General features: G+C 40.8%; 2 protein-coding genes across 3 annotated transcripts in view; one reads left to right on the top strand and one right to left on the bottom strand.

The window, feature by feature from the left end:
- Nucleotides 1-4,401, bottom strand: part of EFCAB14 (EF-hand calcium binding domain 14) — a 38,333-nt gene extending 33,932 nt beyond the window's left edge. Inside the window, exons 1-2 of one of the 2 annotated variants that reach the window (XM_047082532.1) lie at nt 3,336-4,401; nt 1,756-1,904 (exon numbers count right to left, since the gene is read on the bottom strand). In XM_047082532.1, the coding sequence (XP_046938488.1) occupies nt 1,756-1,904; nt 3,336-3,517 (331 nt within the window). In that variant the 5' untranslated portion in view covers nt 3,518-4,401. The remainder of the gene's footprint in view (nt 1-1,755; nt 1,905-3,335) is intronic. The other variant, XM_047082533.1, reaches the window with a different exon arrangement.
- Nucleotides 4,402-4,434: 33 nt separating this feature from the next.
- LOC124514490 (cytochrome P450 4B1) overlaps nt 4,435-25,067 on the top strand; it is a 61,889-nt gene continuing 41,256 nt past the window's right edge. Inside the window, exon 1 of the mRNA XM_047082534.1 lies at nt 4,435-4,852. Within this exon, the coding sequence (XP_046938490.1) occupies nt 4,829-4,852 (24 nt within the window). The 5' untranslated portion in view covers nt 4,435-4,828. The remainder of the gene's footprint in view (nt 4,853-25,067) is intronic.

The raw sequence follows: 25,067 nt of genomic DNA, 5'->3' as shown, positions 1-25,067 counted from the left end.
CCAAAGACAACAAAGCAGCTGGACTGACAATTCCAAATCTGCTTCACTCAGCTGGCTGACAAACGTAGTCAGGGTCCCAGGGGACTGTTGCTCAATGGTAGAAAGCAGGTCTCATAGTTCAGGGTACAATTCCTGGCATCTCCTGAATGTAGTATTTCCAGGGATTGATATTAACAAGTGTTCAACAAATATTTGTTGACTGATTGATTGCCAGGTCAATTATGTGTATACACTTCAAATATACATTTCTAAAAAAAGAAATTCCCTGAAAAGCTCAGCTAAGGTATAAATTACATGGGTGTCCTGTAAACACAAGCACAGAGCAGTCAGAGAAAGGAACCCCTGGAGGGTAGAAGTGAGCAATGTTTTGAAACGTATAAATAAATAATTGCTATACATGATCAAAACAAACTATAGCACAAACCTAGGTGGCCCAATTAATTATATAGAGATGAGGGCACAGGCAGGTGTCTTTAGTGGTTATATATAGTTAAACATTGTTTCTGAGAACCTCATTTCCAAGTTATGATTACTGGCTTACAAAGACAACACTGGCCTTAAAAACACTTTGTAATACTGGTATGGACAGCCATTAAGGAAGGAAATTAATTAGAATACAAATCTCATTTTTTCTTATACTGTACTCTGATTCCACCAGTTGATTAAACATATAGGTCAAGATGATTCTGGCAGAGAACTGTGGTTTACCCAGTTCCATTCCCTGAATCAGAAGAAAAGCAAAATTAGTATTTCAACATTTTTTTCAAGCAACATCACTAAGAACTTTACTATCACAGTAACTAAGGATTAGCTGCCTCTAGGTCAGGTTCAGAACTTGAATAACTGCAGGCAGTAAACAGAGGGTGGGGTGAAGGAAAGCCTGGAGGTTGTGATCTCCGAAGGACGGAGATGGGAAGAAGGGACACAGCTCTAATTCCAGTTCTGGAGCCAGATTTTGTTAAAACCTTGAGAAAGCCTAGTGGTCAGTTACCCCATGTGCTAATACTGCTAGGGTTAAGGCATTTGGGATTAACTTGAAACTGGTTCTTTAGCTTAGAAAATTAACTCCTGAATCCTAGAACTAAAGATCTCAGTGTTGCTGAAGGAAGATACTTAGGTTAAATCTGGTGGAAGCTACTATGCAAATACACCTTTCAAATAAAGTACCTTGGACATGGCAAAAATAACTTTATAATTTAAAATATATAAAACTCTTGAACTTAAAAAAAAAGCTTCTTAAACGGTTGTCTCATTCATGAGACAAATATTTATTTGTGACTTGGTACACAGTAGGCACTCAATAAATGCTATTATTATTGCCCATTCCCGTTTCCATATGGTGTTTCTTAAGGAGGAAACTAACAGACATTCCCACATTCTTTCTCAAATGGCCCTGTGAGGAGGAAGGAAATAGCCCAGTGTGGCTACTGCCACTTCATCTTTGGGGAAATATAAGTGGCAACAGGCTGAGGTTCACCAAGGTTCTAGACTCCTGAACTTTAGCACTTCCTTTCTGCACCTTAAGTGTTGACTGTAATGCCATGATTTCAGATGCTATTTTTCATGATGGTACATAAGCATAACTTTTTGTTTGTGGGTTTCAAAAATACAAACAGCTATTCTCACATTCAAGCTGACAGCTAAGAAAAAGTATAAGAAGGCTGGAAGGAATATATAATTGGGCAAACTCTTAATTCCACTCTGTGGACCTAGACCTGGAAATAAGATAATACTCTGAAAAAGGCGACCACTTACTTGTTCTAAATTTTTCCTTGAGGGCATCCAGATCCTCCTTCAGGGCAACTTGCATCCACACCAACCCAACGCAGGCCACAACACAGGCGGCAAGGATGACAAAAGCACAGAGGGGATAACAGATCTTGCAGCATCGTAAGTAGTCTCCCCTGATCATAAGAACAGATTCAACCAGGAGTACAAAAATGATTATGAGTACAGCTGTATTAGAAATAGCATACATGTGTTGCCATATACTTGTTTACCAGGGAACACTGGGTAACACACGTAAGTCTGAACAGCGGGTTGAAGGTGACTAATTAAGACCTTATGAAGAGTTCATTTTTTGGATACAAAGGTTTCAAACTTCACATGACACAGAAAGAGATCTGTGGGCACAGCAGCCCACAGCCATCATCATGGATTCAGGTCTTTGGAGATACACTCGTGTTAGGAAAGTGTAAAGACCAGATCTCTGCAATTCCATTACAGCACTACAATTTCCCTATTTCTGGCTCTCCAACATATATTCCCTCCAGGGGACCCTATTTCCTATTATTGAAACTTCATAGACTTTTGAGCAAGTTTTAGTGCAAACAGAAGAAATAGGAGCCCGTAGGTTTAAGTGGACACCTGGAGCACTCTAGCTTATCGGCTCAGAAGGCAGGAAACATGGAAAAGGGTTAGATTTCACACCAAACTTCAACCAGCACTCAAGGTCTAAAGTAACTCATCAGGGCAACTATTCCAGTAGAACTATTCATCATCTTTTCATATCCCAAATCCGAGACTGCTTTTAACTGCTTAATTTGACAAAGCTCATTAGAAACCAAACTCTTCCTTTAACAAAATAAAAGGACAAAGACACTCTAAACAAACAAAAAAACCTCAAAGGATTTATCTCTTTTAGCACTCCAACCTTCTGCCTAGCTCTAGCTTCCACATCCTCAGCAGAATATTCTTTGAGTGTGCCCTCTTGGGAGGGTCCCAGGGCACCTTTGAGGTTCCCTTTAGCCTTTTTCCGTCCTGGGCCCAATTCCCAATGTTCTCAAAGCTCATTTGGTTTTGCCTAGTGGCTGCACCATCTCAAAGTGGTTTGGAAAAAAGTTGCCTCATCTTTTTGTCTCCCACTCTCCACATACTCTCAAGTGTCACACTTTGTATGTTCCTCACCATATCCTCCCACCATCAAGATTCAGACTCATCAAGAGTGTGAAAAATAATCTTCAGCCTTAAAGTTCCTGTCTTTACTACACTTTTTAAAAAAGGTCTACTCCCCAAAGCTTCTTTGCTCCCATGTACCTATTCTTAGCTTTTCTGCCACTCCCAACTTGCTCTCTCTGGGCTCTTGGCACATTCCCCAAGTCCATACTTCCACCCTGGATTCTGAATTCTTTATACACTTACAGACAGATCTCTAACTTCTTCATTCAGAACCTGAGCTCATCTTCTCCCTAACATCTTTTCTTCCTGTTTGCTGTCCAAGGTCTACACCCTTTTTGCTTTGTAAGAACACCCTTCTCCTTCCTTTCAATTTTCCCCTTTGGTAATATAAGGAAATGCCTTTTCCCCACCCCACCCCTCACCACTGCATCACTCACTTGACGAAACGAGAGCGATTTCCAACTAAACCGAATTCTTCTTCCTCCTCAGAGCTGGATTCAGAGTCTGAGTCAGGAGGCTCAGTGCGAAGAAGGCGGTGGCCTGAGCCTTTCTTGGGCTTCTTTCTCCGACTGTCCCCAGCCAAACCAATCAATGCATTGAGCTCTTTGCGCTTCTTCATCTTCTTGTGTGGGGTGAGTGGAGCACCCACTCCTGAGCTGCCAGGTTCGTACCCGACGCCCAATTCTCTCGCTGCCTTGGAGCTGCCTTCCAGGGTGGGGAATCTGGGCCAGAGCCCTGGGTCACTCCCACCCAGGGGTGGGACTGACCAGATCCGCTGGGGGCTAGAGATTGGAGCCCAGAGGAAAGTGGAACTCAGATGGGTGGGGGAAGTCACATAGAGATGGCCAGGGAGCTGGTGATCAAAATGGGTAAGGCTCTGGGCATGGAGTTTCAATTAGATAAGAGGATGGATAGGGGAGCAACCTCTATCTCCCGATAAGTAGATATTTCTAAGTGTGCTCCAGGAACTGGGGAAGGGCACACAGATGGGTGTTTTGGCCTTCCAGGGCAGGACTTCCAACTGAGAGCGAAAAGAAACTTGTTCTTGAATGAGAGGAGAGAGGGAGGTGCAGAGCTAGACAGTGGGAATGCGCTAGTCGCTCTCTAGCTGGAGAGGTGGCAGCAATAGGGGGCTCGCAGCCCCGACACAGCCTAGGCGCCAAGAAAATGCTCGGGTCGGGGTGATCACGGTCCTTCGGCCTCCGCCCTGAGTTTGAAAGGAGCCCGAGACTGAGGAAGGCCTAGAACCCGGCTCGGAGGGCTAAGTCTGCCAAGCGCCAGTCCTTCACCTGGGAGACCCCAACCCTCCTGTCTGGGCCAGCGGCGTGGCGCGGTGCAGAAGGGCGACGGCGGCTCAGCCCACCTGAAGCGCTCCCGCCCAGAGTTTGAGGTGTTCGGCAAGGGCGACTCTCGGCAACTCACATGCGCCGCTTCCACTCCAGCCGCGACTCCGGCCCCCGCTCCGGTTGCAGCCGCAGCTGCTCCAAACGTGCTGGCGGTGGCGGCGGCGGCGGCGGCGGCGGCCGCGGGCTCCAAACCCGGGCCATCGCTCCAGCCCCAGCTCACTTCCCCTTTGGCACAGCAGCCGGCGCCGCCTGCCAGTAAGCCGCGCTTCCATTGGCCGTCAGCCGGGTGACGTCACACGAGGACGCGAGCCTTGGTGGGAAGCGGGGCGTTAAAGGGGCCCTGGCTTCGGCGAGGGCTGGGTCCCGCCGGCAGTTTGGGGAGGCCCCGCCCCCAGGAGGGCCACCTGGGACCAGCCGGTTCACTTGTCCGGGGGGGAGTTTTCTTTCGCCAGGTGCTGGGGTGAAGGCCGGCAAAATACCCAGCTGCTCGACCTGCTTGTAAAATGCATCAGCCACCTGACCCCCGGTTGTGATCTGGGCTAACACAGTCTAGAGACTCCGCCCCCCTGACTCAGTTGCTGTTTATGAAAAGTTTAGGCGTGTTACAGGTTAGTGACCCGGTTGAACACATTCTTTCATTGTATAAATATTTTCTGAGAGCTTACTACTTGTCAGGAGCAGCTCTAGCGCTGGGGACACAGCGATGAGCTAAATAACCACCTGCTTTTCTGCATAGGGTTGCCAGATTAAACAAAAACAGCACATCAGGAAAACTTGAATTTCAGATAAACAACGAATTTTTTTCAGTGTATAAGTATATCCCATGCAATGTCTGAGACGTTTTCATACTGGAAAGTCAATCTTTTTTTAACTCTGAAATTCAAATTTAACTGGATGACCTGTAACAACGGGCAAGTATATTAAATGTCAGGAGGTGACAAATGTTATGAGGAAAACTGAAATGTGATAAGGGGATAGGGAGTGGCTCATGATAAGGGAGGGGGCATTTGGTTAGATACTGGGAGGAAGACAGGTGGGGAGTTGTGCGATGGCCTTGAGGAAGGAGTGACCTGGAAGATCTGGTGTGGCTGAACCTGAAGAACAAAGAGGAGATTGGTAGGAAATGAGGGCAGGCAGCGTCAGGGGCTAGATCTTGTAGGGCTTTATGGATCATGATGAAGACTTTGGGAAAAGTTTGGTGCTTAAAACTGTGTCAAAATTTCAGAAATAACAGAAGTTAAATCAATGGGTCATAGAAGTAGTAATTAGTAAAACTGTATTGTACGTACACCACTTAAAGACAGTTTGCAAACTGGGAGCAATCAAACCAAAACTTGGAATTAGGCTCAAGGGTATATCATTATAAAAAAGCTTGTATAGGGGCATCTGGCTCAGTGGGCTAAGCATCCAACTTCGGCTCAGGTCAGGATCTCAGAGTTTGTGAGTTCGACCCCCACATTGGGCTCACTGTTCTCAGGGCAGAGTTCGCTTTGGATCCTGTCTCCCTCTCTCTCTGCCCCTCCCCAGCTCCCTCTCTCACTCTCTCAAAAATAATAAACATTAAAAAAAAAAAAAGAAGAAGCTTGTATAGTAACAAAGCAGTGACTTCACAGTGATTGGTTATAAATATTAGAATTTTCTTAAATGATAGGGAATTGGCCAGTGGTTACCTCACATTAACCTTGGAAGCAATTTAAGTTTTGCTTATGATTTCCAGGGGCACAAGCAACCCAGGTCAAGTTAGCCTTGCAAACTTAAAGCTAAATTAAGCTTTATTTGTATGATTAAACTGGCTCTGTCTGCTCAGGGAGTTTTCAAGGCTGGTCTCCATTTGTTTTTGATTTTAATAATCCCCTTCCCCCCATTTTGGTCATTGTCTCAGCACGCTGAGGGTATGACCAACCAATATAGCATTATTCTTGGTTACTACCATTGATGTAGTCAGGCTGAAGAATCACACATTCTATGTTCCCAGTAGTTGAGTCATCAGGCAGGAGGGCCATTAGTTACCATCTTCATCATTTACGTGGCTATTGCTGATTTCATTCAGTTGTCCGATCCTGATGGCTACCATTTGGCATATGAGTGGCTGCTGAGGCATTTAAAACCCTCCAGATTATGCAACATGCTGGAGAGGTTAATGTGATGACTGTAAGAAAACAATAACCAAGGACTGAGAAATTTTCCAGAGCAGAGATTCCCAGGGGCCAAGATTTAACCAACTAAATAACTCAAATGGGTTATAATCAGATTCATGTTTTACCTAAGTCAATCTATATTTTTTGAATAATGTGCAATTGGGTTTCAATTTTTTATGAGTTATTTATTTACATAGGCATCACATCATGTATTAGCATGATTAGTTAGAACAGGCTGAACTTGAGGAGGTTGTAGGTCAGAAGCCAGTGTTGGCTAAATTGGCTTCTATTTGATGTGAGCAATCAGGTAGTTTAATGAGAGGGATTTCTATGGAAACAAAATAAAAACAAAGGTTGATAGTTCAAGCAAATTACAAATACTGCTTCTGAGTTTGAGGTTATGATTCTGTATAATCATCCCCATTTCTGCCAAAGATAACCACAGTAAGACTAGTTTGTTTATAAATTAAGTAGTTTCAATAAATGGGGCCTGATTATTTGCATAAGTACAGCAAGGATAGTGACTGACCATATAGGCTCTTTAAAATCTGCTTTGCTAGAACTTCTCTCAGATTGCACTTTCCAAAGCTTCTTGAGGCTAGGAAGCCAAGCCAATGACTTGTCCAATTGTGTCCTGTTACAAGGAGAACAGATTCTTATTGAACTTATGCAAATATATATATTATCATAAAAACAAGAATATTTAATAGGAGTTTCTGAATACAGGAGGGATCAGGTAGGGAGAAAAAGATAAATGTTTTAACCTTGGTCACAAAGACATTTTACCAAATTGCTATAAGTTACAGATAGCATGAAAGAGAGGAGAAAAAGGGGTTCTTTAAATCTGGAGAACAAAGCATTAAAGAACTAGCAATGTTTTTTTTTTCCCCCAGTCTTTTTTTTTTTTTTTTACTAGCAATGTTTTAAATGGAATAAAAATTACAATCATCTCATCAGTTCCTTCAGTGTTAGGCAATTAATCCCTAACTTTTGCTTCATCTTGAGTTAGCAGCTTTATGAACCAATCAGCTTTCCATTGGAGCTTTAGAAATTCTTACTTTATGTGATGTTCTGATCTTAACGATACCAGAAACCTGAATTTTAGAATACTTGTCAAGGTTTTTTCCATTTATCTCTTTGAAGATGAAGCACTTTTGCAGGAATACTTTTGCAAAAGCATCAAAGTGAAACAATAACAGTCTATAAGTTACAAAAGAGTTTAAAAGATCTGGTAAGAGTTCACATACACAAACAAAGACAATGATGAAATTGACAACTAAATTTGGTTCTTTTTGTGACATACATTTAAAAATCATGGCTGATAACGTTATACCAGAACACATCGGATTTTTAGGAATTTCATACAATCTCTGGAACACTTATATTAACATATATAAGTATAAGCTAAAGAAAGTTCAGCATCGCTTCTTATTTGACCATGCTTCCCATGTAATTTAACATCTCAAATGACCAAAGAAATTAACATTTCTCTTACTACTTTATTCAGAATTTCATCTGGGGAAGTTTGTTACAAATGTCAAAAGACAAATTATTATTTGATAAAATACAATCATAGATCACTGTGATACAATATTTAGTTACCCATTAAACCAAAGTGATAAAAGATTTAAAAAACACCTGGGTGGCTCAGTCAGTTGAGTGCCTGACCTCGGCTCAGGTCATGATCTCACAGTTGACGAGTTCGAGTCCAGTGTGGGGCTGTGTGCTGACAGCTCAGAGCCTGGAGCCTGCTTTGGGTTCTGTGTTTTTCTCTCTCTCTGCCCTCCACCGCTCATGCTCTCTGTTTCAAAAATAAAATAAAACATTAAAAAAATTTAAAAAGCAAATACCGGAAGTTACATCCTTGTAAAACAACAACAAAAACCTAGCTCTTTTAATAGAGAAGACTGGGTTCTTTCCTAAATGATCAAAGACTTTATAAAGACAAAACACAGAATCTTTGTTTTCTAGACAGATTACATTAAAGGTAAAGAAAAATCTTTGTTTATAATTTTTATTAAGAGCAGAACAGGGGCGCCTGGGTGGCTTAGTTGGTTAAGCATCCGACTTCAGTTCAGGTCATGATTTCACAGTTTGTGAGTTCAAGCCCTGCGTCGGACTCTGTGCAGCTTAGAGCCTGGAGCCTGCTTCAGATCCTGTGTCTCCACATCTCTTTGCCACCGCCCCCCTGCCCCCACCACTTGCACTCTGTCTCTTTCTCAAAAATAAATAAACATTAAAAAATTTTTTTAAAAAAAGAGCAGACCAATAATCTAAGAAACTTTTGTCCTTTTAATAGAGAGAAAACTAAATTCTGATTCTGCTTCAGTGTACTTTTGATATTAAAACTCTCCATTTTTTTAACATAAATAAATCCATTTCAATCTTAATCAGCTTGACCACACCTAAAATTCCCTTCTCAAGATTCCTTGTCCACAACTTACACAATTTTCTCTATCCATTTAGGTTTTGTCTTATTTTTTTCCTTTCTTAATTAGGAATAATCATTTTACTCTAGGACAAACTTACTTTCTTTTTTCTCTTAACAAGACAAAACAACCAAAACCCAAAGCAAAAAAAAAAAAAACAAAAAAAACCAAAAAACCCACGTCCTTCATGCCTTTCCTTATCCAAAAACACATTCTATTTTTCTTACATTTCTGCTTTCCATAGACAGTTGTTTTTTCAACCTTATTATTTCTAGTAGTTTTAATTACATATATTTATCAAAATTCTTAACCCTTAGAATCCTTAATTCCTAGTTTAAACTAAGAAGTAAGCAATTATTGGACTAGAAAATTGATAAACACATTTCATAATTTCTAGAAGCATATTCTTCCTCATGGTAACTTTTGTTTTTAATGTTCATTTATTTTGAGAGAGAGAGAGAGAGAGAGAGAGAGAGAGACAGAGTGCAAGCTGGGGAGCGGCAGAGAGTGAGGGAGACACAGAATCTGAAGGAGGCTCCAGGCTCTGAGCTGTCAACACAGAGCCTGATGCGGGGCTTGAACTCACAAACTGTGAGATCATGACCTAAGCCTGAGATGGATACTTAACCAACTGAGCCACCCAGGCGCCCCCTCATGGTACTTTTTAAATGTGGCACGAAACATGGTTAATAAACCCAAATATATTTTGTCTTTCTGTAAAAAATTAGAAAAAAGCCAAAAGTAGATAAACTTACACTTAGCATTGAATGCTTATCTTATTTGGAGATGATTTATATATTCAATGAATATCCATTATTTAGTTTACCTTAGTATAAGCTTTATATTTGTTTAAATTACTTGCTTTTAACGATTATGCTTAGATTAGACATTAAACAACTAATCACCTTAACTTATTTTTCTTGTTGACAAATTTTGAAGACAGGCCTGCTTTTATTAAACCAATAAACGTAAACCGGCTTTCATTTATCAAAGATTATCTCAAATCACATGAACTTGAAAAACGTTTGGATTACTTTCCATATTTCTGAGAGCATACTTGATTTGTATAAATGCTTGATTTTCTTTAAGCCAATTAAACAGAGCTTTTTACAAATTAATTTTGGCAGTATCACCTGGAGATAGAAACATATCACATACATACATGGACATACATGAACATACAGGCAGACACAGAGATCTTACAACTTTAAAAAAAATATTTTAACCATGTCTCAGGTACAGAACTCAAAAGAATAGTTGGATCAAAATTGTGTTTCTGGCAGCTGGACTAAGTTAAGGCTATCTGCTCAGATAGCCAGAGAGTTTTTACTAAAGATTTTTTATTTGCATGCTGTGAGAATCCTTTTAGAGCTGTTTTCAGAGTCTTTGTCATTTAGAAGCTTCTACATATCAATTAAAAATGCATTTTACTGTCTCTGAGGGGTTTGGAATCATCTCTTTTAAGGGTATCCCCTTAAGGTGGACTTATCTGAGTGAAAGATTTCACAATGATTCCAAAAGTTCAGCCATTTTCCAAAATGGCTCAAGATCGTGGCTCATAGATCAGGGGGAAATCATCTTTGCTTTAGATTTCATAAGACATCCTAACTATGAGGTGCCGTATTTTCCAATATTTGTTCCAAAACACAAGGAATCGTGTATTCCCCTCCTCCCCACTTCTGAACACAATAGGGTGACTGACCAAGAAGCTTCAACAAATCAAATGCAGGTATGCACAATAAAGTTGCAGAGCTCAAAACACAGAGAGTGGAGTTTGGATCCAAGATAGACTTACCCTCAAGCTCCAGGGTGGATGAGAAAGTAGTGAGCTCAGTGGGCTCTGTGGGTACCAGCACCTGCTGGCTCACCGGTTTCAAAATTGTTAGAGGTCTTCTTTGGGCTCCACTTCTGATGACATGAAATGTCAAAAGTTCAAAAATAACGGAAGGAAAACCAGTGGATCATAGGTGTGTTATACACACACCAAAAAGACAGTTTGCAAACCAGGAGCACTCAAACCAAAATATGGAATGAGGCTCAAGGTTATGTTGTTATAAAGCTGCTTATATAGTAAGAAAGCAGAGACTGTTCACAGGGATTTGTTATAACATTAAACTTTTCTTAAATGATAGGGAGGTGGCCAGTGGCTACCTCATATCAACCTTGGGAAAAGGTGAATTTTGCTTATGATTTCCAGAGGCAAAAGCAAAAAACAACTCAGGTCAAGTTAGTCTTGCTAACTTAAAGTTAAATTAAGCTTTGTTTGTAGAATTAAACTGGTTTTGTATGCTCAGGGAATTTTCAAGGCGGGTCTCCATTTGTTTTTGATTTTAAAAACTAAGAGGAGGGGCGTCTGGGTGGCTCAGTCAGTTAAGCAGCCAACTTTGGCTCAGGTCATGATCTCACGGTTTGAGCCCCATGTTGGTCTCTGTGCAGACAGCTCAGAGCCTGGAGCCTGCTTCGGATTCTGTATCTCTTTCTCTCTCTGCTTGTGCTCTGTCTCTCTGTCTTTCAAAAATAAATAAACGTTAAAATAAATTAAAAAAAAATAAGAAAAGTCATGTTCTGGCTTAGATTTTGAAAATATCACTCTGGCTTTTTGAGGACAGAGCTAACGATATTTGCTGATGGGTTACACGAAAGGTATGAAAACAAAAGAGGAATAATAGATGACTCCACAATCTTAGTGTGGAACAAAGGAAAGAAAGATTGCTGAGATCGGGAAAAGCAGTTTGGGGCAAACTTGAGAAGCCAATTCAACATTCAAATGAACTGCTTGTTATATAGGCCCACCTTGGAGATACTGCAGGCTCAGTTCCAGACCACTACAATAAAGTGAATATCTCAGTAAAGTGAGTCAAATGAATTTTTTGGTTTCCCTGTGCATATAAAAGTTATGGCTAGGGTGCCTGGATGGCTCAGTCGGTTAAGCCGACTGTTGATTTCGGCTCAGGTCATGATCTCACAGTTCGTGAGTTTGAGCCCCACATTGAGCTGTGCTCTGATGGCGCAGAACCTGCGTGGGATTCTCTGTCTCCCTCTCTCTGCCCCTTCCCCGCTTGTGTTATCTCTCTCTCTCTCTCTCAAAAAGAAATAAAAAAAATTAATAAATAAATGAAAGTTATGTTTACACTATACTGTCATCTACTAAGTGCGCAATAGCATTATGTCTAAAAAAACAATCTATACTTTGATTAAAAATACTTTATTGCTAAAAAAATGTTAACCATCATCTGAGCTTTCAGTGATTATATTCACTGCTCATGGATCACCATAACAAATATAATAATGACAAAGTTTGAAATATTGTGAGGATCACCTAAGTGTGATGCAGAGACACGAAGTAAACAAATGCTGTGGGGAAAATGGTGCTAGTAGACTTGCTTGACCCGTGGTTGCCACAAACCTTCAATTTAAAAAAAAAAATGCACTTATCTGCGAAATGCAATAAAACAAAACACAATAAGATGAAGTATGTCTGTATTCATCTGGAGTTCTGGGCAGAGGCTGGGACCTGAAATATAAATTTGAAAGCTATCAAATATAGGTGGTTTTTAAAGCAAAGTGCTTTGAACTAATTGGAAAAAAGTCACTTGAAGTAATTTTTATACCCCCATATTATTGTGGTAATTATTCATCTTTGTCTGGGATACCCCCTCCAAAGCCTAGGCCTGTCTCTTATTTGTCTGTATGTGTCTAGCCCAGAGCTAGGCATCTAATAATAATGAGCCAATAAATATGTAATGTTTACAGAAGTGGGCAGGGTTGAATACAGGTACTAATAGAGTTTTGGAATCAAGAGATATGGGATGAAGTCATGCTTGTAGTACTAGCTCTGTCAACATGGAAGCCATTTAAATTCTCTGAGCTTTCAGTTGGTTGAGCGTTGGGCTCTTGGTTTTGGCTCAGTCACGATCTCACGGTTCATGGCTTCAAGCCCCGCCTTGGGGTCTGTGCTGACAGCACGGAGCCTGCTTGGATTCTCCGTCTTCCTCTCTCTCTGCTCCTCCTGCACACACACTCTCTCTGTCAAAAATAAATAAATAAAAACATTAAAAAAATTCTCTGAGCCTTAGTTTTCTCCTCTGCCAAATGGGGATTAACATTTGTTTCACAGGACAGTTAAGATACTACTCTCCTCTCATTTGTCTAGCCCAGATAAGGTGCTTGTGAAAGGGCTTTTGAAGCCCCAATTATGGTGCAGTTATTCTGTTTTTATTATCTCCTTTTTTTTCTAGAACTGCGCTGCTCAGTATGGTAGCCACTAGCTACACATGGCAATTTAAAGTTGACATTTAACTTAATTAAAATTAAATAAAAAGTTTAAGTTAGTTTCTTAGTCTCACTGGCCACTGTGTCCCATAGCCATATGTGGCTAGTGGCTATTGGGCAGCATAGAACATTTCCATCTCTATAGGAAGTTTTATTGGACAACTCTGCACTAGCACCTTCCTGAAGGTCTGGGGACAGGCAGGAAAGGGTCCTGACTTCAGGAGGCATTTCACAAACACGTTCTGGGGTCATGAGAGTCCCCAGGCAAGACAGGTGGCTAGCTTAGGACAGCCCTTCCCATGGCCCTCCTGTGTTGTAGATGCCACATCGTCACCCAGGGAACCAGGGACTGAGAAATCCAGGGGAGTGGTGCCGGGCCGAGGATGCATGACCTAGCTGCAATGACTTCCGGTCAGCCAGACTCTGCCCTCTCTGCAGATGGGGCCCTATCCCAGGACTGGCCAGTGGGCTAGTCATGGGTGGGGAGACTTGAGGATTGGAGCTGAGAGCTAAGGGGATACTTCTGCTCAGTCTGTCATTTAGCCCCTCTGTCTGTCTGTCTGTTGATCTGTGGATAACAGCCCTCCTGTGTTGGGTAAACATCCGAAAGGATTCCCAGGACCTTTGAAAGTTGCTGGTCAGGTGTGTTCTCTCAGGAGCTCTTGGTGCCTCTCTGGCCTCCTCCTTCATACCTGGGACTGTTAAGACCAGAGGTGAAGCCAACCTTCTCAGAGCAAGTGTTCCTGCACTGAGAAGCCCATGGTGTGCTCCCACACCAGACTCACCAATGTTGTGACCCATCTTTTCATTTGGGGATGTACATATATCTGTGGAACCCTTATAACCCTTCCAAAACTTGCCTGAAATGCAGTGTGAACTTGACTAAATCACTCTGTGGGTCAGATGCTTCAACTTCCCTGTCTGTAAACTGGTAATAAGAATATTCCTTGCCCAGCTTTCTGGGGAGGGAGTGGCATGAAAGTACTTTATATGCTGTGAAGTGTCATGTAGGACAAGTGATGCCTACTAAATCCTCCTAGCATCTCTGTGGGGAAGGTGGGCAGAGATGACATTCCCGTGCTCAAAATCTCAACCTGTATAGGTGCAAAGCCAAATCTTGACACCCTCTGCTACCTTGGGAAAATTCCACAGAGCACTATCACTAGGGAAAACTGAGGCACAGAGTGGGGGCAAACTTGCCCAACATCATGGTCAGAAATCAGATCCAGGGCTTCTAATTCTTGGGTTGTGGCTCTTTGAGATCTCAGATGAATCCTTTCCTCTGGGATCCAAGTCCGTGCCTGAACTCTGCCACTTGGTAGCTGTGTGATCTCAGGGGAATTACTGAGCCTCTGTGAACCTCCACTTTTATGAAATGGTGGTAGTAATAGTACCCAAGACCAACTACATAATTTGGGGGGCCCAGTGCAAGTGAAAATGCAGGGCTCCTTGTTCAAAAAGCAGGAAAAAAAGCTTTTTTCTTGCTTCTGTGATTTTGCACTCAACCTGTTTATTATTCACTATTTAAAGTTGCAGTCCTTTGGGCATGGGGATACTCACAGGGTTATGGGGCCCTGCCTCATGACTTGGCAGGCATCCTCAACCCAATTTTCCCTATGCCTGAATCCAAGCCCCTGCCTGGGACAGAGGCCAGGGAGCAGGCAGCCAAGAACCCATTCTGGGGAGGGTGAGGCAGGGAGACAATGAGAGGCAGAGCTATGTGTCAGCTGAGTTTCCAAGTCCCCAGAGCGTGCTGCATTATTTCATTGGACTTCACTTACAAAACACAAATTCAAAGTTAAAATTATTAAGAATTATAAGATGGTAGCCACAGAGCATTAAACCCCAGTTATGGAGTGCCCTTCCGAGTGGAGGGCTCTGTGTAACTGCACTACTCACACATCCATGAAGCTGGCCCTGATAATACCCAGCTCACAGGGTAGCTGTGAACAAGTAATGTGCCTATCCCATAGGAAATGTCAATAAATGTCTCAATAAATTTCAGCTATTCCATTAATGTCATTATTAATTATTAAATGTGATTTACTACAGATTTTAAATTTTGATTAAAAACTTTTTAATGTTTGTTTATTCTTGAGGGGGGGGGTGGAGAACGAGCGGGGGAGGGGCCGGGAGAGACAGAGACACAGAATCTGAAACAGGCTCCAGGCTCTGAGATGTCAGTACAGACCCCAATGTGGGGCTCGAACCCACAAACTGTGAGATCATGACCTGAGCCTAAGTTGGACGCTTAACCGACTGAGCCACTCAGGTGCCCCTAAAATTTGATTTTAATGATGACTTGGTAACACATCGTCATTTACCTAATCGAATGTGCTGCTTCCATCTGCTATAAGAAGCCTCTCTGCCATCATCATATTTCTTGGTGGTTTGCTATAATCAAAGTGGGGGGAGGGAAGATAAACGAACATTTAGAAATACTTAGGTATCAGGCATTTTGGTGTTAATCCTCACCACAATAAGCCAATCCTCACTAGGCAAGCACCTTACCATGCTCTAACTGAGAAGGAAATCGATGCTCAGAAAAAGAGCCACCTCACGTCAGAGGCAGATGCTGGGGCCTGAATCTGGATCTGTTTGCCTCTGAAGCCCAACTTGTTCACCCAGGGAGCCCGCAGCCTGAGGCCTTTGTCTGCAGCTCATCTGGGAAGGGACCACCAGTAAGGGTCTGTCCTCTCCTGGGATGGCCTCATCTGCTTCCCCCAACCCTTTTCCCATTCTTTTCTTTGCTTTGCCAGCAGCTGTATCCTGTACCCTGATGAGAGGCCTAAGGACAATGGGAAAGGGAAAGATTGGGTGGTAGGAAAGGGGCCAGGCTCCAAGCTAAACAATTGTTTCTCTCCCAGTGGGTCCCAGGCAGCCGGAAACAGCAACTGGTTCCCAGCATTATTATGGGCAGGGGTGAGAGCTGCCCCCACTGGGATTCTCCTTCTATTCTGGGCCCAGCCTCCTCTCAGTTGCTGCAAGTTTTTGTGCCTCGGCTGTGTCGTAGCCTCAGTTTCCCCATCCGTCAACTGTCTTTAGCCCCCAGCACAGGGCCCTGTACTGGGAGGACCTCAGGGACTATTTGCTGGATTAAATTATGGGGGAAGTAGATGAAACTCTAAAGAGTTTCTAGGCATTGTCCTTCTTTTTGGTTACTTTATCCATCCAGCAACCCTGGTCTGAGGGAGCCCTTGCAGGGGGCTGTGTGAAGCTCTGGAATACACCAATAATATCCATGCTCTGCCCTGCAAGAGTTTCCAGGAAGCAGGCAATGGCCCTGGGGGTAAATACCACAGAGGAGGTTTATACTGGAAGTGGGGGGTGGGGGGTGGGAAGCAAGTCTGGAGTGACTGAGCTTATTTTGGGATGAGAACAATAATCCTGAGAAGAAAGAGCATGCACTGTGGCTTCCAGCCCACTTGCCCTCTTCCTCTGGAGCTTGAGCTGGAGAAGGGGCTGCAAGTGACCACAGGAGCCCTGGACTAGCACATCTGGGTGCAGGTCTCACCCTTTCCACCCACTAGCTGTGTGACCTTAGGCAAGTTCCTTCTCCTCTCTGAGCCTGGTTCCTCATCTATAAATTGGAACTAACAAAGCTTACCTCCTGGCAGTGCTTGTGGTAAGGATTAAATTTAAATGGCGTGTATTAAAAGCTTCAAGGGAATTTGCAAAGTGCATTAAGTAAACAGGGAGGCCAGGAAACAGACCTTTGAGAAATCCCATTTTAACCATGAAACTTAAATAGCACAGGCTGGGAGAGGAGGTGATGGGATCATGAAAGGAAGTCTCTTTTGCAAAGAAGAACTGTGTGTGTGTGTGTGTGTGTGTGTGTGTGTGTGTGTGTGTGTGTCTGCTTCATCAGTCAAGGCTGGGTGTTTATGGATGAAGGAGTAAATGGTGGGAGAGGGTGAATCAGCAAAACCGTGTGACAGAACAACTTAAGGGAGGCTTCCTGGGCCCTCCTGAGTCCTTTTCTGAGAGAATAGCACTAGCTCTGTGTGTCTAAGCCTAAGACTGAAAGTCCAACTCCATCTGAGACCAGTTCCTACTTAGAGAAGATGCACTGGGACACAATAAAGACATGCATGGCCTTGTACTGCCCTCTTCTGGTTTTCTAGAAAACTTCACTTTTAAGATGTGGACAATTTCCACTCATATAAATGGCAACTCTCCTGTGACCAGCCCTGTGTTGGGAGGTGGGAACACACAGATAGACAAAATCATATTCCTGTTATTCAAGAACTCCTGTGTGTGTGTGTGTGTGTGTGTGTGTGTGTGTGTGTGTGTGTAAGAAGAGACAGAGACACACACAGAGTGAAAGAGAGAGAGAAAGAGAGAGAGAGAAGAGAAACAGACACATAAGCAATAAAGGTGTATCAGCACCATGATACAAGATGCAGAAAGGTTAGGGATGTCATTTAGGAAAGTTTTTGAAACTTCATCTATTCATCCATCTATTATATATTTATTGAGTCCTTAATGTATTATAAAAACTTACCTTTGTGCCTGAGCTACAACTTATCTTTGTGCTTGTTACAGCTGTAACAAAATACACAAAAAATCTCTGCCTGCCTGGATTTTAATGAAGGGAAATAATTCAAAATAATGCAAAATAATGCAAAAATAGATAGTGTTGGATGCTGAGTACTAAGGAGAAAAATGAAGCAGGAAAGGAGGACAGGGAGTATTGTTGGAGTGATTGCAACTTTTGAAGTAACATTTCAATGAAGTAACATGGAACATGACTGAGTAAATTGTACTGGGCTTTCCCTGCTGCATAAGCAACTAGAAAATTGGACAAGTATATGAAACAACTGTTCAGACATTGGACGATGCTAGCACAGGACTATGATCCATGAAAGAAGGAAAACAAACAAGGTGAGCCTAACGATTACCCTAGCTTTATGCCTGATGGCACTTTCTGGCAGAGCAGCGAGAGAAAACTCAAGAAGAGTTTCTAGGAGTAGAGTACCTGAGAGGAAGGACGTACCCAGAAAAAAGTTCTAGAAATCTGTGTAGGGGTCTCTCTTGAGTCTTTGTCTAAATCCTAAGTTGTGCATGCACAGGGTGAAACTTAATGAGTGTGGGAAAATAATAACTACTGGGTAGGTATAAGCCGAACCAGGTTGGGAGACATTAAAATTCCAGCTGGCTACTGGGGAGAGAATTTGTTGAACACCTGGGTATTCAGTGGAGACCTCAAAAGGGTCATAGTCATAGTAGAGCTAACATAGTCTCAGAGTTAAGGTACTCTAGAGCTACCTTAATAAAAGTTAAAAAGAACAAAACTGACCCTCAAGTAACCTAAATTCCTGCCCAAACAAAACAAACTTCAACATTCTTTAAAGGAAGGAAACAAAATTCAGACCCTCAACAATGGAACATTCACAATGTCTGACATTCAATAAAATGATTAGACATGGAAGGAAGCAGGAAAATATGACCTATAACCAGGAGAAAATTAATCTATAGAAATAGACGCAGAAATAAAACAGATGATGGAGTTAGCAGACATAGACTTTGAAGTAGCTAATATATATGTATATTATATATATATATGTATATACAGAGAGAGAGAGAGAGAGAGAGAGAGAGAGAGATTTGAGATTTAAATGAAAATATGAACATATGAGGAAAGAAGTGGAAGTTACCAAATGGAACTTTAAGAGTTTACAAGTACAATATCTGAACTAAAGATGACATTGTGTAACTTAAAAACCAGATTAGATAATGAAGAAGAAAACATCAGTTACCTTGAAGACATAGTAATTAAAAATATCCAACCTGTAGCAGAAAAAGAAAAAAACAAGACTTGAAAAAAAGTGAATAGAGCTTCATTACCTATGGAACACTGCAGTGATATAACATGTGGATATATCCCAGAAAGCGTAGAGGCAGAAAAGCGTAGGATCCCAGAAAGCGTAGAGGCAGAAAAATGTTTGAAGAAATAGTAGCCAAAATGTTTTTGAAACAAGAAGGCTATAAACAACAGACCCAAGAAACTCAACAAACTCTAGAATAAACACATAGAAAACCATACCAAAGCGCATCATAACAAATTTACTAAAAACCTAGTGATAAAGAGAAAATATTTGAGGCAGACATAAAAGAAGTTATGTATTATATACAGGGGAATAAAGATAAGAAATATCATAGATTTCTCATTAGGAACAATGGAAGCCAAAAGACTAAGGAATAATTTCTTTAAAGAGCAGAATGAGATGGGGCTCCTGGGTGGCTCAGTCACTTAAGCCTCTGGCTCAGGTCATGATCTCGTGGTTTGTGAGTTTGAGCCCCGTGTCAGCTCTGTGCTGACAGTTCGAAGCCTGGAGACTGCTTCAGATTCTGTGTCTCCCTCTGTCTGCCTCTCCCCCCGCTTGCCCTCTCTCTCTCTCTCTCTCTTAAAAATAAATAAACATAAAAAAATAACAGAATGAGAAAAAAAGATGTTAATCTAGAATTATACATCAGTGAAAATACTCTTCAAAAATGAAGGAAAGTAAAGACATTTTCAGACAAACAAAAGCTGAGAGAATTTATACAAGTTTTCACTTTTAAAAAGGCTAAAGGAAATTCTTTAAGTTCAAATAAAATAATACCAGCTGAAAATTTGGACCTATACAAAGGAATGAAGAACACCAAGAAAGTTAAATGCAGAATTTTTTTCTTAGTTAAAAAATTTGAAATTAACTGTTTAATGAAAAAAAACCCCAACAACATTGTATTGTGGTGTTTATGACATATATAGAAGTAAAATGTATGACAACAAAGGATAGGAGGGAGACAGAAGCATATTATTATGTCTCTTTCAATATGTATTAATTGATATAATATTGTCTGAAGGTAGATTGCGGTTAAGTTACAGATAAATATTGTAAAGCATAGGGAAAAGATGCATCACTGATAGGCTACTGGTGGAAATATAATGAAATAGTAAAAACAAGCAAAAACTCTACCTAAAGAAAGGCAGGAAAAGAGAACAAAGGATATCAAAATTTGAGGGTTGTGGTTAATATAACAGAAGAAAATTTACAATTCAGATTCTTATGTTAGAAAAAAAGAAAAGTTGGGGCACCTGGGTGGCTCAGTTGGTTAAGCATCTGACTTCAGCTCAGGTAGTGATCTCATGGTTCATGGGTTCAAGCTCTGTGTCAAGCTTTGTGCTGACAGCTCAGAGCCTGGAGCCTCCTTCAGAATCTGTGACTCTCTCTCTCTCTCTCTCTCTGCCCCTCCCTTGCTTATGCTCTGTCTCTCAAAAAATAGATAAATGTTTAAAAATTAAAAAAAAAGGAAAGAAAAGAAAAGTTGAAAATTAATGATATAAATATATACCTTAACATACCAGGAAAAAAGAGCAAATTAAATTTAAAATAAATACAAGGAAAGAAATAAGAAAGATAGGAGTGGAAATCATTTAATAGAAAACAAACAATAGAAAAAGTTAAACTAAAGTCTGGTTCCTTGAAAATATCAATAAAATGAGATATATCTGTACTTAGACTGATCAAGAGAAAAGAGAGAAGACACAAACTATCAACATCAGGAATGAAAGAAAAACCATCACTACATGTCCTTTGGATGTGAAAAGGATAATAAGGTAATATTTTGAAAAACATGCCAGTAAATTTGACAATTTAGAAGAAATGGACAAATTTCTTGAAAAGTACAAACTGCAAAGATTACTCAAGAAAAAGGGGGATGTCTTGAAGAGCCCTATATCATAAAGAAATTAAATTTGTAATTAAAATCTCTTCCCTCTCTTCCCAAAAAATAATAAAGGAGAAGAAAATCCAGGCCTAAATTTCTTCACTGGTGAATTTTATTAAACATTAAAGGAAGAAATAATACTAATCCAACACAAACTCATTCCAAATACAACAGAGGAAGGGAGCTTTCTCCAACTTACCTTTGGAGATCAATACTCTCCTGATATTTAAAAAAAGAGAAAGACGTTGCAAAGAAAGAAAATTACTCACTTTTTCTTATGAAAATAGATGCAAAAATCTCTAACAAATACTAGCAAATTATAACCAGCTACACATGAAAGGATATATTATGAACAACTAGGAGTTCATCTTAGAAATTGAAGTTGGTTTAGGGGCACCTGGGTGGCTCAGTTGGTTGTGTCCGACTTTGGCTCAGGTCATTATCTCGCAGTTTGTGGGTTCAGGCCCCATGTCAGGTTCTGTGCTGACAGCTTGCTCAGAGCCTGGTGCCTGCTCCAGATTCTGTCTCCCTTTCCCTCTGTCCCTCCCCCGCTCATGCTCTGTCTCTGTCTCTCTCAAAAATAAATAAACATTAAAAAAATAGGTAATTAAAGTTGATTTAGCATCTGAAAATTAGTGCAATTCACTCTATTATAGAATAAGGGGAGAAAAACAATATTATTATCACAATGTCTGCATAAAAGCATTGATAACATCCACCATCTTTAAAAAAAATTATTTATTTAAATTCAAGGTGGTTAACCTACAGTATAGTATTGGTTTCAGGAGTAGAACCCAGCGATTCATCACTGCATATAACACCCAGTGCTCATCCCAACGAGTGCCCTCCTTAATGCCCATCACCCACTTAGCCCATCCCCTGACCCACCTCCCCTCCAGCAACTCTCAGTTTGTTCTCTGTATTTAAGAGTCTCTTATGGTTTGCCTCCGTCTCTGTTTTTATCGTATTTTGCTTCCCTTCCTCTACATTCATCTGTTTTGTTCCTTAAATGACACATATGAGTGAAATCATATGATATTTGTCCTTCTCTGACTTATTTCACTTAGCATAATATGCTCTAGTTCCATCCACATTGTTGCAAATGGCAAGATTTCATTCTTTTTGATTGCCGAGTCACACTCCATTGTGTGTGTGTGTGTGTGTGAGTGTGTGTGTGTGTGTGTGTGTGTGTGTGTGTGTGTGTGTGTATATATATATATATATATATATATATATATATACTACATTTTCTTTATCCATTCATCCATCGATGGACATTTGGGTTCTTTCCATACTTTGGCTATTATTGATAGTGCTGCTATAAACATGGGGGTGCATGTGTCCCTTCTAAACAGCACACCTGTATCCCTTGGATAAATTCCTAGTAGTGCAATTGCTGGGTTGTAGGGTAGTTCTATTTTGAGTTTTTTGAGGAACCTCCATGCTGTTTTCCAGAGTGGCTGCACCAGCTTGCATTGCCACCAACAATGCAAAAGAGATCGTCTTTCTCCGCATCCTCGCCAACATCTGTTGTTGCCTGAGTTGTTAATGTTAGCCATTCTGACAGGTGTAAGGTGGTATCTCATGGTGGTTTTGATTTGTATTTCCCTGATGATGAGTGATGTTGAGCATTTTTTCATGTGTCGTTTGGCCATCTAGATGTCTTCCTTGGAGAATGGTCTATTTATGTCTTTTGCCCATTTCTTCACTGGATTATTTGTTTTTTTGGGTGTTGAGTTTGATAAGTTCTTTATAGATTTTGGATGCTAACCCTTTATATGATATGTCGTTTGCAAATATCTTCTCCCAATCTGTCGGTTGCCTTTTAGTTTTGCTGATTGTTTCCTTCGCTGTGCAGAAGCTTTTTATTTTGTTGAAGTCCCAGTAGTTCATTTTTGCTTTTGTTGCCCTTGCCTCCGGAGATGTGTTGAGTAAGAAGTTGCTGCAGCCAAGATCCAAGAAGTTTTTGCCTGCTTTCTCCTCGAGGATTTTGATGGCTTCCTGTCTTACATTTAGGTCTTTCATCCATTTTGAGTTTATTTTTGTGTATGGTATAAGAAAGCGGTCCAGGTTCATTCTTCTGCATGTCGCTGTCCAGTTTTCCCAGCACCACTTGCTGAAGAGACCGTCTTTATTCCACTGGATATTCTTTCCTGCTTTATCAAAGATTAGTTGGCCATACGTTTGTGGGTCCATTTCTGGGTTCTCTATTCTGTTCCATTGATCTGAGTGTCTGTTCTTGTGTCAGTACCATACTGTCTTGATGATTACAGCTTTGTAATACACCTTGAAGTCCGGGATTGTGATGCCTCCTGCTTTGGTTTTCTTTTTCAAGATTGCTTTGGTATTCAGGGTCTTTTCTGCTTCCATACAAATTTTAGGATTATTTGTTCTAGCTCTGTGAAGAATGCTAGTGTTACTTTGATAGGGATTGCATTGAATATGTAGATTTCTTTGGGTAGTATTGACATTTTTAACAGTACTTGTTCTTCCTATCCGGGAGCATGGAATCTTTTTCCATTTCTTTGTGTCTTCTTCAATTTATTTCATAAGCTTTCTCTAGTTTTCAGTGTATAGATTTTTTCACCTCTTTGGGTAGATGTATTCCTAGGTATTTTATGTTTTTTTTGTGCAACTGTAAATGGGATCGATTCCTTGATTTCTCTTTCTGTTGCTTCATTGTTGGTGTATAGGAATGCAACCGATTTCTGTGCGTTGATTTTATATCTTTCAACTTTGCTGAATTCATGAATCAGTTCTAGCAGTTTTTTGGTGGAATCTTTAGGGTTTTCCATATAGAGTATCATGTCATCTGCGAAGAGTGAAAATTTGACCTCCTCCTGGCCGATTTGGATGCTATTTATTTCTTTGTGTTGTCTGATTGCAGAGGCTAAGACTTCCAATACTATGTTGAGTAACAGCGGTGAGAGTGGACATCCCTGTCTTGTTCCTGACCTTAGGGGGAAACCTCTCAGTTGTTTCCCATTGAAGATGATATTAACATTGGGTCTTTCATACATGGCTCTTATGATCCTGGGTTATGATCCTTCTATCCCCACTTTCTTGTTGGTTTTTATCAAGAAACGATGCTGTATTTTGTCAAATGTTTTCTTTGCATCTACCAAGAAGATCATATGGTTCTTGTCCTTTCTTTTATTGATGTGATGAATCACATTGATTGTTTTGCGGATATTGAACCAGCCCTGCATCCCAGGTATAAATCCCACTTGGTCGTGGTGAATAATTTTTTTAAAAAAATTTTAAATGTTTTTTATTTATTTTTGAGACAGAGAGACAGAGCATGAGCAGGGGAGGAGAAAAGAGAGAGGGAGACACAGAATCCGAAGCAGGCTCCAGGCTCTGAGCTGTCAGCACAGAGCCTGACGTGGGGCTTGAACTCACAAACCGAGAGATCATGACCTGAGCTGAAGTCAGACGCTTAACCGACTAGGACACCCAGGCACCCCAATAATTATTTTAATGTATTGTTGGATCCGGTTGGCTAATATCTTGTTGAGGATTTTTGCATCCATGTTCATCAGAGAAATTGGTCTATAGTTCTCCTTTTTAGTGGGGTCTCTGTCTGGTTTTGGAATCAAGGTAATGCTGGCTTCATGGAAAGAGTTTGGAAGTTTTCCTTCCATTTCTATTTTTTGGAACAGCTTTAAGAGAATAGGTGTTAATTCTTCCTTAAATGTTTGGTAGAATTTCCCCTGGAAAGCCATCTGGCTCTGGACTCTTGTTTTTTGGCAGATTTTTGATTACTAATTTGATTTCCTTACTGGTTATGGGTCTGTTCAAATTTTCTATTTCTTCCTGTTTCAGTTTTGGTAGTGTATATATTTCCAGGAATTTGTCCATTTCTTCAAGCTTGCCCATTTTATTGGTGTATAATTGCTCATAATATTCTCTTATTATTGTTTTTATTCCTGCTGTGTTGGCTGTGATCTCTCCTCTTTCATTCTTGATTTCATTTATGTGGGTCCTTTCCTTTTTCTTCTTGATCAAACTGGCTAGCGGTTTATCAATTTTGTTAATTCTTTCAAAGAACCAGCTTCTGGTTTCATTGATCTGTTCCACTGGTTTTTTGTTGTTGTTGTTTGTTTCGATAGCATTAACTTCTGCTCTAATCTTTATTATTTCCTGACTTCTTCTGGGTTTCAGTTTTATTTGCTGTTCTTTTTCCAGCTCTTTAAGGTGTAGGATTAGGTTGTGTATCTGAGACCTTTCTTCCTTCTTTAGGAAGGCCTGGATTGCTATATACTTTCCTC

Source organism: Lynx rufus, unplaced genomic scaffold (assembly GCF_022079265.1).
Source record: "Lynx rufus isolate CCGP_SWC_20201006 ecotype Redwood Valley unplaced genomic scaffold, mLynRuf1.p SCAF_2, whole genome shotgun sequence".
In the NCBI taxonomy this organism is placed as follows: domain Eukaryota; kingdom Metazoa; phylum Chordata; class Mammalia; order Carnivora; family Felidae; genus Lynx; species Lynx rufus.
The sequence above is the reverse complement of the archived record's forward strand: the minus strand, read 5'-3'. Positions and strand labels throughout refer to the sequence as shown.